At 43.4% G+C, this 17,487-nt stretch overlaps 1 protein-coding gene across 1 annotated transcript in view; it reads right to left on the bottom strand.

The window, feature by feature from the left end:
- The window catches only part of PRUNE2 (prune homolog 2 with BCH domain), a 499,460-nt gene that overhangs the window by 84,318 nt on the left and 397,655 nt on the right, over window positions 1–17,487 (bottom strand). Inside the window, 2 exon segments of the mRNA XM_030193721.1 lie at window positions 8,026–8,226; window positions 15,937–16,016. Of these exon segments, the coding sequence (XP_030049581.1) occupies window positions 8,026–8,226; window positions 15,937–16,016 (281 nt within the window).

Below are 17,487 nucleotides of genomic sequence, written 5' to 3'. Positions count from 1 at the left end.
AAAATGGACCTGCGCGCGTCCAAAACATGTGCCTGCACCAGCGCAGGCTATTTTTTGACACACCTTATTAAAAGGGCCCCTAAATGTCAAACTGTTGCATTAGCATAGCCAATCCTCATGTTAATGGCTAAAAGCACTTTAGAAAAAGCCCCCCCCCCCCTTAACAATAATAGGGTAAATATTCGGTCGTCGGTGGTGAGTGTTTTGCTGACCACCAGGCATTATTCTTGGATATTCAATGCTGGACCATGTCCAAGCTTTGGCACTGAATATCCGGTTTAGTTGATTTTCAGAACCTAACCGTCCATGGGTTGCCATATAAAGATAGGACTGTATTTTATGTAGTTACCCCAGTCTAGTGTTGACTCCACCCCCAAAATAGCCAGTTTTCACTTAAGCACTAACCCCCAGATTCTATATAGCTCGCCTAGAGATCCACACCAAAATCCAAGCGGATTCTATAACAACGTGCGTAACTTAACAAGCTTAGTAAGCTAATGAGTATAACAGCACTTAACAAGAATAATAAGCACTAATTGGCACTGATTAGAATTTATGCACACAACTCGCTAAGTGTATTCTGTAACAAAGTACCCCAAACTTCAAAATGGGGCATGGGTATAGGCGTTTCATGGGCGTTCCAAAATTTACACGCGTAGTTATAGAATAAGGTCCAGTTCACGTAAATCTACACCCTGGGATTTACACCACGTTTTCATTGGTGTAAATGGATGTGTGTAGTTTTAGGTGATGAGATATCAACTAAGCACGTTCTCTATATCGTGCCGAAATCTAGGCACCGCTTATAGAATACGCTTAGTCGGCACTGATTTCTGAGCTAATTTTGTAGGCACCATATATATATAGACTCTCCCCCTAACTGCTGATTTCAGAGGGAGGAAGCAGGGAGGAGATCAGGAAAATGAAGACTGAGTTAGAGGCCTTGCAGTATGACAGGTATGCGTCCATGCCCTTTGAAAGAGAATTTGGAAAATTCATATCACTGGAACCTTTCAGATCATGAAAAGAGAGAGCAGAAAAGAAGGCAATGGTAGGCCTTAGGGATGGAAAAGGGCCTACTGTGAGGAAAAGGAGAAATTCTGGAAATTTTGGAATGGCATTTCCAGGCTTTCTTCTCAGACAGAGAGGAGGACTGAGAAGCATTTGAGAGTTTTTTGGCTGCCACTCCTGGGGCCCAAAGGAGAGAGGGCGGACTGGGCCTAGAAATGCTAGGGCCACGGGAAGCAGAGGCCATCTTGCTACAATTTGGGCTTCTGCCAGGTACTTCTGACCTGGATTGGCCTCTGTTGAAAACAGGATACTGGACTAAATGGACCATTGGTCTGACCCAGTATGGCTATTCTTATGTTCTTTTGTACAGCGGCGATAAACGGTTAAGTGCCACTGAAAATTAGCGGATAGCCCCAATCAAGCAATTTAACCAGTCAGCGGCCATTTCTGGCCATTTAATCATTTTGAATATCAACCAGAATAATAATAATGCATTATGAAATACACTAAAAGACAGGAAAGTTTTGCCATCCTGCTACACACTTATTATATCAATTTATAACAAACACATAATTTAAAATAACATTTCCATTAAAACCAAAACAATTATAAGTCACTGAAAAGTACTGATCAACTACGAAGCCACAAGTCCTGCTTATATTATCTAATGGCTAAATGTCTAAAAATAGACATCATTTTTGCCTGCCAAAGGTGTTTGTTCCAAAAACAGTGAATTGCACAGCTTGAAGTGTTGCACAGCTCAAAGTGACGGCAAGGTCTCCAGATGTAGCCTTTGCCTATGTGAATTGATAATTTTGATATCTGCTGATCCAGTTCCCTATGAAGATTGAATTAGTGGAACAGATACTATAACAAATTGATGTGATTCAGCCGTTCCCTCTAAGCTAAGTGTTATTTTTCATTTTTTTACATTATAATTCCCCAATGTTTTTTTCAGTTTGGTAGATGTTACAAAGAGTAATTAAAAGTTTAGATAATCACTGGATCTACCCAACTTTTTTTGAGGGAAGGTTTTCTAGACCAATGAAGACTTTTTGACTGCTCACATTAAAAGGTAGCCATAAAGAAGGTTGGCTCCAATATTAGTGGTCTGGGTCTTGAAGAGGTCTTTTCCTCCCTAATTTTTGTTAATAATTTAATTAATTTCCTGTATTTCCTATATACTTACCATCATTTATATTTAGAAGTATTCTATTTTTATATGGTATTTGGATCCCTTTTTAGTTGTTGCTTTTTGATAGTAGACAAATATTGGGATAGGGAGGGGAGTTAGTGGGGCACTGGGGGACAAGATTATAATGGCAAGAGAAGGGATGTTATACGAAACAATACCATCATCTTCACAGTATGTATTGTATTTCCTGAATACTGTTGCATTATTTTGATTTTGTTTTTTGGGGGCACTTAATTCATGGAGTGTATTCCGTGAAGGCTGGGGGTGGATAGCATGAAAGAAAATGGGTGAAGACAGGGCAGCACGGGAGAGAAAGAGAGTGTATGAGTGTGCTCACATGTACACACACGTGTCTTTCTTGGCCCTCCGAATGTTATAAAATATTAAATGTGGCCCCTAATAAAAAAAGGTTGGACAAGCCTGATCTATACTAAGTACTGATGTCTCGGAATATCTGATTTCTGAGAAAATGTAAGGAACTGTAGGACCCTCACCAACCCGGTGAGTTGGTCTCAACTAAGAAGAATGAGGAGTAGCATTATATATTTCTGTACTGCTGGAGGAGAGGAGATAAAACTGAATATAGTTGGCTGTAAGTTTAAAGAATATGCATCTAACCTCATCTCTATTCCTCTACTCCCCTCCTCTTCTCTGCCCTTCTCTTGCGCCCTATGGAATGCCCGCTCTATCTGTAACAAACTCCCCTATATCCAGGACCTCTTTATCTCGCGTCACCTCCATCTGCTCGCCATAACAGAAACCTGGCTCTGCCCTGATGACTCTGCTTCAGTCGCAGCCCTGTGCCATGGCGGTTATCTATTTTCACATACTCCTCGCCCTACTGGCCGTGGGGGCGGTGTTGGACTACTTCTCTCTCCCTCCTCCAGATTTCAACCCCTTCTTCCACCTCAATCTCACTGTTTTTCCTCCTTTGAAGTCCACGCTATCCGCCTTTTCTCTCCTCTGCCTCTTCGAATAGCGGTCATTTATCGTCCCCCTGATAAGTCCCTTTCATCCTTTCTCAGTGACTTTGACGCCTGGCTTGCCTTCTTCCATGATCCTTCCTCCCCCTCTCTCATCCTTGGTGACTTTAATATTCCTGCTAATGATCCTTCCAACTCTTATATTTCCAAGTTACTCGCTTTAACGTCCTCCTTTAATCTCCAACTATGCTCCACCTCCCCCACTCATCAAAATGGTCACTGTCTTGATCTCATCTTCTCCTCCAACTGTTCACCTTCTAGTTTCCTTGCCTCTGATCATCCCTCCTCTGATCACCATCTTATAACTTTCACACTTAAATCTCCTCCCTCCCAGTCCCGTCCTATCCTATCTAATTTATCTAGGAATCTTCACGATATTGACCCTTCATCTCTATCCTCCCATGTTTCAAACCTCCTCTCTACTGTGGCACCATCCACGTCTGTCAACGAGGCTGTTTCTTCTTACAACAATACTTTATCCTCTGCCTTAGACACTCTTGCACCTTTGATGACCCGCCCTGTAAGGCGTACAAAACCCCAACCTTGGCTGACTTCTAATATCCGCTACCAACGTTCCTGTACCCGCTCCGCCGAACGCCTCTGGCGGAAATCTCGGGCCCTTGCTGATTTCTTACACTTTAAGTTCATGCTGACCTCCTTCCAATCTGCTCTTTTACGTGCCAAACAGGATTATTATATCCAACTGACCAACTCTCTTGGCTCTAATCCTCGACTTCTCTTCACCACATTGAACTCTCTCCTCAAGGTGCCCCCTCCCCCAACTCCCCCTTCATTATCTCCTCAGACCCTTGCTGAATTCTTTCACAACAAGGTTCAAAAGATAAACCTTGCTTTCTCTACCTCACCAGCTCTCCCTCCACTAGTCCATTCCCCTCTCTCTCCTTCCCCTCATTCCCTTTCCTCCTTTCCTGAAGTTACTATTGAGGAAACTACACTTCTCCTTTCTTCCTCAAAATGTACCACCTGTTCCTCTGATCCCATTCCCACCCACCTTCTTAATTCCATCTCTCCTACTCTTATTCCTTTTATCTGTCACATTCTCAACCTCTCACTTTCCACTGCGACTGTCCCTGCTGCCTTTAAACATGCTGTGGTCACACCTCTCCTTAAAAAGCCTTCACTTGACCCTACTTGTCCCTCTAATTACCGACCCATCTCCCTCCTTCCTTTTCTCTCCAAATTACTTGAGCGTGCTGTTCACCGCCGCTGCCTTGATTTTCTCTCCTCACATGCTATTCTTGACCCATTACAATCTGGTTTTCGCCCTCTCCACTCAACCGAAACTGCACTTACTAAAGTCTCCAATGACCTATTACTGGCTAAATCCAGAGATCAATATTCCATCCTCATTCTTCTTGATCTTTCCACTGCTTTTGACACTGTCGATCACAGCATACTTCTCGATACCCTGTCCTCACTTGGATTCCAGGGCTCTGTCCTTTCCTGGTTCTCTTCCTACCTCTCCCTCCGCACCTTTAGTGTTCACTCTGGTGGATCCTCTTCTACTTCTATCCCTCTGCCTGTCGGCGTACCTCAGGGTTCTGTTCTTGGTCCCCTCCTCTTTTCTATCTACACTTCTTCCCTTGGTTCATTAATCTCATCCCATGGCTTTTCCTACCATCTCTATGCTGATGACTCCCAAATCTACCTTTCTACCCCTGATATCTCACCTTGCATCCAAACCAAAGTTTCAGCGTGCTTGTCTGACATTGCTGCCTGGATGTCTCAACGCCACCTGAAATTAAATATGACCAAAACCGAGCTGCTCATTTTCCCCCCCAAACCCACCTCCCCGCTCCCCCCATTTTCTATTTCTGTTGATGGCTCTCTCATTCTCCCTGTCTCCTCAGCTCGAAACCTTGGGGTCATCTTTGACTCTTCTCTCTCCTTCTCTGCTCATATCCAGCAGACCGCCAAGACCTGTCATTTCTTTCTTTACAACATCCGTAAAATCCGCCCCTTTCTGGAGGGAAATCCAAAATGGCTGCACTCTACTGAGACGCTGCGAGTCTCGATCCTACGATGCCAAAACGCCGAGGGAGATTGACGGCCAGGGCCTCGCCGCTAACCCCCTCTTTACCTGGTCCAATCGACCGCTTTCTCAGACCGCAGGAAGTTAATCCAAACAGCGGAATGCTGCTAGTAGGGAGTACCGGCGTTTTGGGAGAATCGGTCTCCCCTAGCCTTGAAACCACGCTGAGCCCCGCTATGCGAACTTCACCTCCCCAGCCGGTAGGCTCAAGCTCCTTCCTCGCTGACTCGACGGGGTCTCCCTGCTCAGGTGTTATGGACCCGGAAGAACGTCGAGATGAGGTCTTGCTTCCATTAGAGAAAGGAGAGACGCCGCCGTAAATAGAAGGGAGAGGAGCCGAAGGACAGAGTGAGCGTGTGAAAACTTCTGAAAGGTTTGAAATATCGAAGGAATTATTAGTTAAACCGAAAGAGGTTACACTGGACACTTTATGGGACTTAGTTTCCACCCTGGGTCAAACGTTCCTGAAACAAATTAATGAATCTGCACCTAAAATAAAATTATTAGAGATGGATTTACAAAAAACAGAGGAGAAGATTAAAGTTATAGATGAAAAAACTGACAAAATGGAACAAAGTATTATGAAATTGGAAACGACTCAACCTTTAATCACTAATGACTTGACAAATCTTAGAAAAAAGATGGAAATGTTTAATAATTATACAAAAAATCATAACTTAAGATTTGTTAATTTTCCAAGAACAAAAACTGTTCCTCCTCTTGATATGTTAAAACGTTACTTGCGGGACATTTTGAACATACCAGAGCAGAATTTGCCACCTTTTACCTTGGTATATTACATCCCAGGAAAAGAATTGAATCAAATGCCTGAAACCCCATTGGATATCTCTCTTTTGCTTGAAACTTCTGACTCCGAATTAGCAACTGCCGCGACTTTGGTCGCGACAGTTGCATTATTGCCTGACAAGGATTGGATCTTCCGCTTATTTTTCCGTAATAAAGATAAACCCTTTTTGGGATATAAAATATTATTATTTCCTGATGTCTCTAAGGAGACTCGTAAGCGGAGGAAACAATTCTTGCTCCTTAAGCCTGAAATACTGCACTTGGGGGGTACCTTCTTTTTAAGATACCCCTGCAAGTGCATAGTCAGACTTGAAGAGAAGAAATATGTATTTACAGAACCAACACATGCATCAGCTCTTATAGCCTCGGTGAAAAAGGATAAGCGTTAAGGAAAAGATTAACTCTTTCTAGTAGAGATTGTGTTATCCTTATTAATTTCCTATTATTTTTTTTTTTTGCTCCCCTTGAATTCCTAAATTTTGGATTTCCAATTTATGGACTTGAGTATCAATGTTTACCTCTTTGATTGTTAATTTCTGTTGATATATTTTTATTTTTATGATGCTTTTCCAATCAAGAAGTTTCTTGTATATTTCTTTAAATTGAATAAATTAAAAAAAAAAAAAAAATCCGCCCCTTTCTTTCCGAGCACTCTACCAAAACCCTCATCCACACCCTTGTCACCTCTCGTTTAGACTACTGCAATCTGCTTCTTGCTGGCCTCCCACTTAGTCACCTCTCCCCTCTCCCCTCTCCAGTCGGTTCAAAACTCTGCTGCCCGTCTCATCTTCCGCCAGGGTCGCTTTACTCATACTACCCCTCTCCTCAAGACCCTTCACTGGCTCCCTATCCGTTTTCGCATCCTGTTCAAACTTCTTCTACTTACCTATAAATGTATTCACTCTGCTGCTCCCCAGTATCTCTCCACACTCGTCCTTCCCTACACCCCTTCCCGTGCACTCTGCTCCATGGATAAATCCTTCTTATCTGTTCCCTTCTCCACTACTGCCAACTCCAGACTTCGTGCCTTCTGTCTCGCTGCACCCTACGCCTGGAATAAACTTCCTGAGCCCCTACGTCTTGCCCCATCCTTGGCCACCTTTAAATCTAGACTGAAAGCCCACCTCTTTAACATTGCTTTTGACTCGTAACCACTTGTAACCACTCGCCTCCACCTACTCTCCTCTCTTCCTTCCCGTTCACATTAATTGATTTGATTTGCTTACTTTATTTATTTTTTGTTTATTAGATTGTAAGCTCTCTGAGCAGGGACTGTCTTTCTTCTATGTTTGTGCAGCGCTGCGTATGCCTTGTAGCGCTATAGAAATGCTAAATAGTAGTAGTAGTAGTAGTAGTTACCTTAATCAGCTGAAGGAACAGTAAAGTTGTTGGTTCAGATAAAAGAAACTGGGTGTGAACTGAATTCTGATGCACGTTAGTCCTGACTCTGGTCCCTCTACAAAAAATAAGCGCATGTGCCCCCCCCCCCCCTCCATCCCAGCTGTTCTGGGCATACACTAGGCATCCGCCTAGCAAAATCAAAAAGGGGGGGGGGAGTTACACAGATATTGTGCATGTTTTATGTGTTATCCCCACAGATTGTAGATAAAGTAGAATATAAATTTCTAAAATAAATGAATACTATGACAGATCTACAGTCAGTCACAATGGCTTAAGTACATTCTTATAGGTATTTCTAGATGCACACAATTTACTAGAGAACACTTGCAAAGGCAATTATTTTGAATGGACTATGCTAAGCTATATTTTGTTCAGAGCAAACCAGCACCTCCTCAAAGTGGAGTGATTGACAAAGGAATGCCATTTTTTCTATTTCACGCTTGCCTTTCATCACTCAGGTGGTCTTTTACTAAGCCGCGGTAGCATTTTTAGCGTTTAGCGCATGCTAATCATTAGTGTGAACTAAAAATGCTACCATGGCTTAGTAAAAGACCCCCCACAGTTTAGTTCATTACCATGTCCAGGATAGTCAAAACAATCTGCTTCATCGGGGGTATCAAGATCGTCCACATTAATGTCGAGCTCATCTGGGGTGTCCAGGTTATCATCGGACAAAACAGACCCTTCGCTTTGGTCCAGGGACAGGCTGATGTTAGGAGCTGTGAGTTTTATCCTTCTGGGATGGGAAGCTTCAAGATCCAAAGAATTAGGAGGTTCTGAAGAAACAAACAGGAGAACAGAATAAGGGTGTGCTGTATCAACTCTTAATGAAGCCCTCACTGAAAGCAAACTCCTCCTCTCCCAGTTGGGGTTTTCTAGGACTGAATTCCTCAAATTCGACACCCATAGCTGACAGGGTCTAGGGAGCGAAATGTATACTTTCACGTAAAGTTTATTCCTGTATTCTTTTCATGCGTACAGGACATTACCATTATTATTCCAGGTGTAGAATGTACCATGAAATGAAAGCTGCATGCTAGGCCATGAACAAAATTCAAAGCCTACTTAAAACAAAAAAAAATTACCACGCCAATGCTGGGCAGACTTCTCTGACTGTGCACTGAAAATGGCAAGGACAGTTGAAAGTTAAGTATGCATATGTTGTGCAGACTGAAAGGACCATGCAGGTCTTTATCTGCCATCATCCACTGTATCACTATGACTAATTGTCAAGGTTGTACAAAAACTGGACCAGAAACAATTAAAGGGATCCTAACAACTTGTGAAAGCTACCAACAGCTGTTGGGTTTCAGTTTCTCTGTGGTGCTATACTGGAGCATATTTACATTCATTTATTAAAAAGAAAAAATTGGGGAAAACAAGTGCTCTCTGTTTAGCCACAGTTTCTTTTCTCAACAAAAAGGGAGAAGGCTTGGAGTCATTATTTAAGGGACCCTTTTCCTAAAGCTTAACAGACACTAAGTGCCACATGGTCCATAGGTATAAAACAGGATATTTAGCATTTAGCACACTCTAAGCTTTAGTAAAAGGGATACTCGGGGGCCCTTTTACTAAAGGGATGGCACGTGGCAATGGGTTTGCTGAAAGCCAATCCAGAACTATCACAGAAGCCCAGTGGTAGTTCCCACCCCCCAGCACGCGCCATTTCCAGCGCTACAAAAATATTCTCTATTTTATGTAGTGCAGGGCTTACCCAGCAGTAATCGTGCAGCGCCACAATCTGCCCAGTTACTGCCGGGTTAGCGTGGGAGCCCTTACCGCCACCTCAATGGGTGACAGTAAATGTTCCCCTGAAATGGCTGTGTGCTAAGCAGTTCACTTACTGCACAACCATTTCTTTAAAAAAAAAAAAAGACAGCCTTTTACCCGCTGCAGTAAAAAGGGGCCTCAGCCACATCAAAAACACGCATTGATGCTAGCGTAGGCCGCCTTTTATAGCAGCTTTGTAAAAGGACCCCTCAATGAATTATTCACTTAGGGGCCCTAAGCTGTGCTAAGAAATGGGCTTAGAGTGTTTTTACGCAGGACTTTTATTTATTTATTTATTTATTTCAGTACGTTTGTTATACTGCCCTTTGAACACTACACCAGAGCAGATTACATATTAAAAATAGTAACGGATTCAACACAAACAACATGAAACAATTTACAATAATAAAAACAAGAGCAGGGAATGCACAGAACAGCAATTAATTAATATCATGATAAAACACTGATTGATACTGAGAAAAAGGAGGGTTAAACAGTATCTTAAAATGATACTCTCTATATTACCAGGCATAAAACAGTAGAGGAAAAAAAAACAGGGAGAAAAGCCTCTTGCAGATGGTGTCCATACAGCGTCAAGCCAGCGTTTTGTTTGTCCACGTGCCTTCTTTTCAGAGACTACTGAGGGGGGGATGCACTAAAGTCGTCGTTAAGAGCCGTTCCGTACCGAATTCCATAGCGAATCGGTAGGGAATGGCTATGCATGAAGCAGTGGCGTAGGAAGGGGGGTGGGGCAGTCCGCCCCGGGTGCACGCCGCTGGGGGGGTGTCGACTCCGCTGGTTCACTGCTTTCTCTGCCCCGGAACAGGTTACTTCCTGTTCCGGGGCAGAGAGAGCAGGGAACCAGCGGAGCCGACACAGCTCCCAGCGACGTGCACTCGGGGCGGTGCGGCCCTCCGCCCGCCCTCTTTGTTAAGAATGCGCTCCGGGGGGGTGTGCTCGCGCGCAGAGGGGGGGTACATGCGTGCGCTGAGGAGGGTGCACCGTGCCTCACCCGGGGGGTGTGCGCAGCGGCGAACCGCCCCGGGTGTCAGACGCCTTCGCTACTGCACTGGCATGATGGAAAGGGAGTTCAAATGAGCTACTCGTTGTAGCTCATTTGCATTCTATATTCCTTCTTAAAACAGTTGGAGAATCGGCCGGTCAAGCATGCGCAGAGCAGCAATGCGTTATGCTGGCTGCTCTGCGCATGCCAAATACGCCTCCCTGTGCTGCCTGAAGATGCCGCGCTGCTCACCCCCCCCCCTCCACCGCAATAATAAAAACAAAAGTGCAGTTGAGGCCGGCCATCGAAATAAGCCGTCCGTTTTCGCCGTCATTCACCTCCTCAATAATAAAAAACGTCTTTTTTGGCCGTGCTTCACTCAGTCTCTGAGCCAATCACAGCGCTGTGATTGGCTCAGAGACTTCCAGGTCTCTCAGCTGAGTGAAGCATGGCCAAAAAAGACGTTTTTTATTATTGCGGAGGTGAATGACAGCGAAAACGGACGGCTTTTTTCGATGGCCGGCCTCAACTGCACTTTTGTTTTTTTTATTGCGACGGGGGGGGGGGGGGATGACTTTTATAGCGGTTTTTTATCAGTTTTCAATCCCGCGCAGCCACAACGAGAGGTACAAACCTCTCGTTAGAGTTTCCAGCGTTAAGGCAATCAGAAAAGCTTAGTGCATCTCATTACAATAGGGTTTCTACACAATTTGCTCATCAGCATTCCATTTTCGTTAGCTGCTACTGCCGTCGTAAAATGGCTTTTAGTACATGCCAGGGTTTACTACTTGCTCATTAATGGCTCGTTATTGACTCATTATTGGCTCGTTAGATTTAGTGCATCTGGCCCTGAGAGGGGACTTTTCTTGATGATCTTTCTGGGAATATGTATGATATGACAAATTCCTAGACCCCTGATGCAGGCCGATAGGGCCAAAACATGAGTTGTGTCTGGTCTCCTTTATTGTTCTAGAAGTTTACAGAAATAAAGAAGTTGTTGGACACCATCTGCGAGAGGTTTTTCTCCCTTTTTTTGTTCCTCTACTGTTTTATGCCTGGTGCATTCCATCCGTGGAGGTTTCTTCCTTCGGTTTGTGACTGAACTCTCTACATAATCAACCTGTACTTGTTCAAGCAACCTAAAGTCATAATCCAATTTGGCATGCATCACAGATAAAAACTTTCCTGCATGCTAAGCCCATTTCTAACTCATCCCTACAATAGGGCTTTTCTCTTTGTTATACTTGAAGGTCCTGCACTAATTTTTCTTAGTGTGTAAGATCTGTAAAAAAAATTCTCATGGAAGCATTTACCGCCTCCTAGTTAGGTGGTGCTAAGTGCTCCCACATTAAGGGGTCCTTTTACCAAGCTGCGGTAATAGGACCCCTGTTGTGGCAGGTTTGCCAGGCACTGAAGCCCCCTTTTACTGTGGCAGGTAAAAGTTATTTTTCTTTTATAAAGAAGGAAATGGCCATGTGGTAAGTTAAGCACTTGCAGCACAGAAAGGAGTGGGAAATAGACCAGGCGAACCAGAAGTAAACGAGGAGACTTCAAACGATGATGAATAGTTTACTGATGAAGACTCAACACAGTACAGTGTTTCGGCTGTTAGCCTGCTTCAGGAGTCTTTATATAAAATATGTAAAGACACCTATTGGTCAAAGAACGATGATCCATTGAGATGAAATGTGGTCTTTAAAAAGACCTTTTTGTGAGAAATCCGTAGATCCTATGTGGGTGAGCTATGTGGTGACTAATAGATATCTTTACATATTTTATATAAAGATTCCTGAAGCAGGCTAACAGCTGAAACACGGAACTGTGTCGAGTCTTCATCAATAAACTATTTATCATCGTTTGAAGTCTCCTCATTTACTTCTGGTTTGCCTGGTCTATTTCTGATTCTGCCCTTAACACACCCCTGGCACTCCCCCTTGAGATTTGGATGCATTTCTGGCGAATTTCAGAGAAAAACATCTAAAAAATAGGTTTTGAAAATGCTGATTTGGACGTTTTTGTGAGAAAAACGTCCAAATGTAGACTTATGCCACTTTTTGGATGTTTTTCTCTTTTGAAAATGAGCCCGATAGTGGAATACGGTAATCCGCTTTTGCAGTGTTCCTCCATTGCAACTTGGACATACCAAGTGCCAGGTCCAAACATAGACATCCCTTCCCATTCTGGAGTTGGATGTCTAGACAATGTCCCCTTACCATATGGACTAGAAGCTGATCGAATTTCAGATTTGGTTTCGGTTCCAGCACCAAAACCGGCCTGAAATCTGAGTTCAGACTGGCTGAAAATGCTAGTGCACTTTCAGCTTAAGCCAAAATTTACCTTCTTCCCCCACCAGAGTGAATCCTCCGGCCCTTGGCCCCCCCCCCCCCCCGCCACTATTCACAACCCCCCTCCCAAGATACCTGGTCCGGACATGCTGGGCTGGGCCGGCCACCTGCCCCGCCCCTCCAGAGGACAGTGTGTGCTGCCAATCCAGCCCCCCATGCCCATCTGAAGGACCTCCCCAGACCTACCTTTAGCTTCCCTGGTGGCCTAGTGGTCTTTTCAGGGCAGGAGTCATCCTAATCGCTTCATGCCCCCTTCTGATTCCTTCATCAAAATAGCTTCTAAGAGGACCTGCTGTTTGCTTGGGGGGGGGGGGGGGGGAGGAGGTACTGTTTTCACTTTCGGGTTCAGTATTGGCTGAAACCGAATAGCAAATTTCGGCTGTTGATTTGGTTTCTGTCAAAACTGAGACTCCCAGTTTCAGTCAACCTGTAATATGAACATACAGCAGTTTTGGACCTCCCTATCCTAGCTTTCTAAAATTGGGACTTGGTCATCTATATGATATGAGTATCTACATGCTGGTTTTCATATGTCCAAAACATGAATAGAGCTTCTAAAATAAAAGCCTTTGAAAGACATGCTGGGATGCTGTCTGGATGAAACGCAGCACTGCAGTATTTCAGTGTACATGATGAACTTTTCCTATCTTGTCTGCCAGAGGAAATCCTTGCTCAAGCATATACAATAAAAAAAATAAAATGAAAATGTTGATCACATGAAATGCTGCAAATCGTTGCATTTCTCATTCACTGCTGGGATGTTTAGCATGAATTTTGGCTATTTGATATTTGACATTTTACATTTGGTGTCTCCACTGATTTAACTCAAACCTCTGCCCTATGTTTTTGTGTTAATTGTCTGTCTGTCTTACTATTTTTCAACCTCCAAGAAGCAGGGTTTGTTAAGCACTGTGTATGCCTGATAGTGCCATAGAAAGGTTTATTGGAATAACAATATAATGATCATATGAAGTTAGAATTGATTGAGAATTTGAATAGAGCTAGAAATTTGTGTTTTCTTAATTTTCCATGTATACATTTGCTGTCTTCTCAGATTCTCCTTAGGAAGTATCTTAAGGAGATTTGGGGATTAGTTGATGCGAAAAGAATCATCTTTCTGGTAAAAAGAAACTCAGAAGTGGATTTGATAGCTTTTTTGGAAGATAGTCAAGATGTTCGTCCATTCTGCTTGTCTCCTTGGCCTCTGATAGGCACAAGAAACTGATCCTGAAGAGAGATTTTCTGAAAAAAAAAAATATTTCCTATTGTGGTGCAAAAGTTTGTTTATTTCCTGAGCAACTCCACTCAGGCATAAAGCTTTTATAGCTCTGAAGTCCCAATTCTTGCTCTGAGTGCTTCTTTTTTCCTTAAGTTTCCATGTAAATGTATTCTTACTTTTCAGGGTAAATAATTTATATTCTGGGATTCTTTGCAATTTGATCAATTTCTTAAAGGACGTGAGAAAGAGACTTTTTCTTTGCGCTATGTACTTAGTGAAGATAGGACGTCGTTTTTGAATTAGGTTATCCTAATTTTTTTTTCTTATTGAATTTCATTTCTGTGGGCTTGTGGTTTTCTTAGTCTTTGGTTATGATGTAATTGTTTTTGCCAGAACTGGACGTGCGCCAGCTATTGACCTAGCGGTAAAGGCTCACATGGTAACCGGGCAGTAATGACCTTTGTGCGCCAAATGCCACTTGGCGTGCATCCGTTACGCGCGTTCACAAATAAAAATATTTTTCAGACATGCGTATGAAATTACCGCAAGAGCCACACAGTAGTCAGGTGGTAACTCCATTTTGGCGCGAACCCTCCAAAACCCACCAGAAACCCACTGTACCCACATCTAGGTGCCCCCCTTCATCCCTAAGGGATATGGTAGTGGTGTACAGTTGTGGGGAGTGGGGGTTGGGGGGGCTCAGCACACAAAGTAAGGGACCTATGCACCTGGGAGCTTTTTCTGAAGTCCACTGCAGTGCTTCCTAGGGTGCCCGGTTAGTGTCCTGGCATGTGAGGGGGACCAGTGCACTGCTGGCTTCTCCCACAACCAAATGGCTTGGATTTGGTCATTTCTGAGATGGGCGTCCTCGGTTTCCATTATCGCTGAAAACTGGGGACGACCATCTCTAAGGACGACCATCTCTAAGGTTGACCTAAATGTTGAGATTTGGGCGTCCCCGACCATATTATTGAAATGAAAGATGGACGCCCATCTTGTTTCGATAATATGGGTTTCCTCACCCTTTGGTCGGGATGTCCTGCGAGGACGTCCTCAGGAAAACTTGGGCGCACCGTTCAATTATGCCCCTTCATGGGCCCTGTTTACTAAGCCACACTGTAGGCGCGCTAACTTTTCAGCAAGCCATAAACATTAGCACGTGTTAATGATAAACACTCATTATATTCCTATGGGTGTCTCTATTATTAGTGCACGCTAATTTTTAACATGCGCTAAAAAGTTTGTGTGCCTACAGTGAAGTTTAGTAAACAAGGCCCTTTTTCTCTTTGCAATTTTTTTTCTTTCATGAACTTGAGAAAATAATGTGAGATATATAGAGAGGGTAAAGATTCTTTTTTTCTCTAACAAGCACAGGGTTTGATTTACTATACACCCGTTCCATATCTACGAGAGGAAAAAAGGTTACTGGTCAATATTTAAACTCTGTGGTCAGTATTTGTTTTAAATGCTGGCTATGGCATTTAAATGATTCAAGGATATTCAGCACCCCCTATCTATGAATATCCACTGCAGAACGGGGCGTGCAACTATTATCCGAATAGTGACACTTTTAATTCAAACCACCATCTGGATGCCTCACTAATAGCCATATTTCTGTTTAGTACCTGAATAGCAGTTTGAATATTGCTACTCACTGAGTAACTTCCTGCTTTGTCCATGCAGTGCCCACACCCCATCCGGAGAGTTCCATGGTGTTCTGTAAGAATAGCTGCATAATCTGGATAGTGCTACTGAATGCCCAGGAATGGCTGCAGCAAAGCCATTTAGCCAGATAATGGCTGTCCTTAGTAAAATATGTCCACTCCATACAGTCTTACTCAGCTGTGAATCAGCTTTCTGACAGCAATATGGAGAAAAAAATTGACTTCCTTCTAATTGAAAGACAGAGATGCATGAGTGACTTCATGTTGCTGAGACACAGGAGATAAAAATGTGGCAGGCAGCACAATTATTCTCATTCATCAAGTTAACTGTGACACAGACTAAATAAAGAACATTTAACACCCATTTCCTAGCAGTCGAATGAAGACTTATTATCACAGGAGACAGACTTCCCGCTGCATAACTTAGATCCTCAAACAAAGCATTCAAGCGGAAGAGGGCAAAAACATATGTGTCCATTTCTTACCTGGCCTGAGCTCTGTAGCATCGGGGCTCAGCATTCCCTCATCAAGGGGGATGTCCATTCCCACATCCTCTGGTACTGATCTAAATAGAAATGGGGGCCCAAAATAAAAAGGATGAGAATTGCACACAATGGACAGCAAAAGAGATCTTTCTTGTAGGAGCTGTGTTTCAGGAAACCTTGTATACAAGTCTGATACCAAGGAAAGAATATGTTTTACTGTCTGCTTAGTAGAGAGTTTGTTGGACATCCTGATTCATGTTAGAGTGTTTTAGGAAAAGAAACAGCTTCTATGTTTTCAGTTTCCACCTCTCCATCTACCCATGACATTTGACATGACAGGAGGAATGAGGTCGAAGGCAAGTGGGCAAACACATCATAAGTGCTGGTGAGGAAACCACTATCAGCAGTGGCTGCCAGCACTATAGCTGCCAACTGCTGCCAGGCCCCAGCAGCCGAAGAAGTGCAGGATTCAAGAATGAGTGAAAAAGCAAGACTGACCAGATTTCCAAATGCTTTGCTAGCCAAAGGAATGGAGGAAATGCTGGTGGGTTCCTAGATATGACCAAGAAACAGAGGAATCAAACAGGACAAAAACTTTTTCACGTGCAGGGGCAATCAAAATTTCATTAAAAAATATCTCCCAGCAACACAAACATTTATCTGGTACCAAGCATTCAATAAATTGAACAAATTCTTATACTCTTGTATATATATTCTTATATATGTGGGATCTTCAGATATAATGACACAGATGCTGCAGTTCATAACTTAAGCGGTGCCGTGCAAGTCCTCATTGATCCACATTTAACTTTTTTTATGAATTGAATTGCAAATTTAAAGTAAAAAAGTGAATAAAGCTACTTAGCTTCCATACACAAACAGAACCTCTGCCAACACGGCCAGGTTTTGTTTTCTTTGTCAGGGAAGAGGTTCGCTAGGTCCACCAGCACCCGCCTCTTCCCTTTACTGTGGCCGCCTGAAGTAACTTCCTGTTTTGCTCAGGTAGCCGCAGTAAAGGGAAGAGGTGGGTGCCAGCAGCGGCAGGGCAGCGTATGGGAATCACTGCCACTGCCGGGTTTGGAACGTCACCATGACCAGATGAAACACTGAAAAGCCACTCCCGAGATGCCGCTCCTAAATTGTGCCGCCTAAGGCCCCCACCTCAGGTGGCCTAATGGTCGGGCGTTATATATAGGATCTAGTCTTATGCATGTAAATGTTTTGAACATTAGCATTTACTTGTGTATGTGCACACTTTCACAAATAAATGTTAGTATGGTGTCTATGTGCTCCTCTGCAAATATTCGCTTAAACTTTTACGTAGGGCTCCTTTTACTATGCTGCGGTAAGTACTAGCGCATGCTTACCGCAGCTTAAAAGGGATTACTGTGGGACGTGCTGAGGCGTCCTGCAGTAAAAGCCCAATTGGCATGCACAAACCCCATGCAAAATTTTTTTTATCTTCTTCACAGAAGGGGCAGTGTCCGGGGGAGGAGAGTGGCTATTTCTGCACTAATCAGATAGTGCAGCTACATTATCACATGCTAACTG

The sequence above is a fragment of the Microcaecilia unicolor genome, chromosome 2 (genome assembly GCF_901765095.1).
Source record: "Microcaecilia unicolor chromosome 2, aMicUni1.1, whole genome shotgun sequence".
NCBI lineage: Eukaryota > Metazoa > Chordata > Amphibia > Gymnophiona > Siphonopidae > Microcaecilia > Microcaecilia unicolor.
This window is presented reverse-complemented; position numbering and strand designations above follow the sequence as displayed.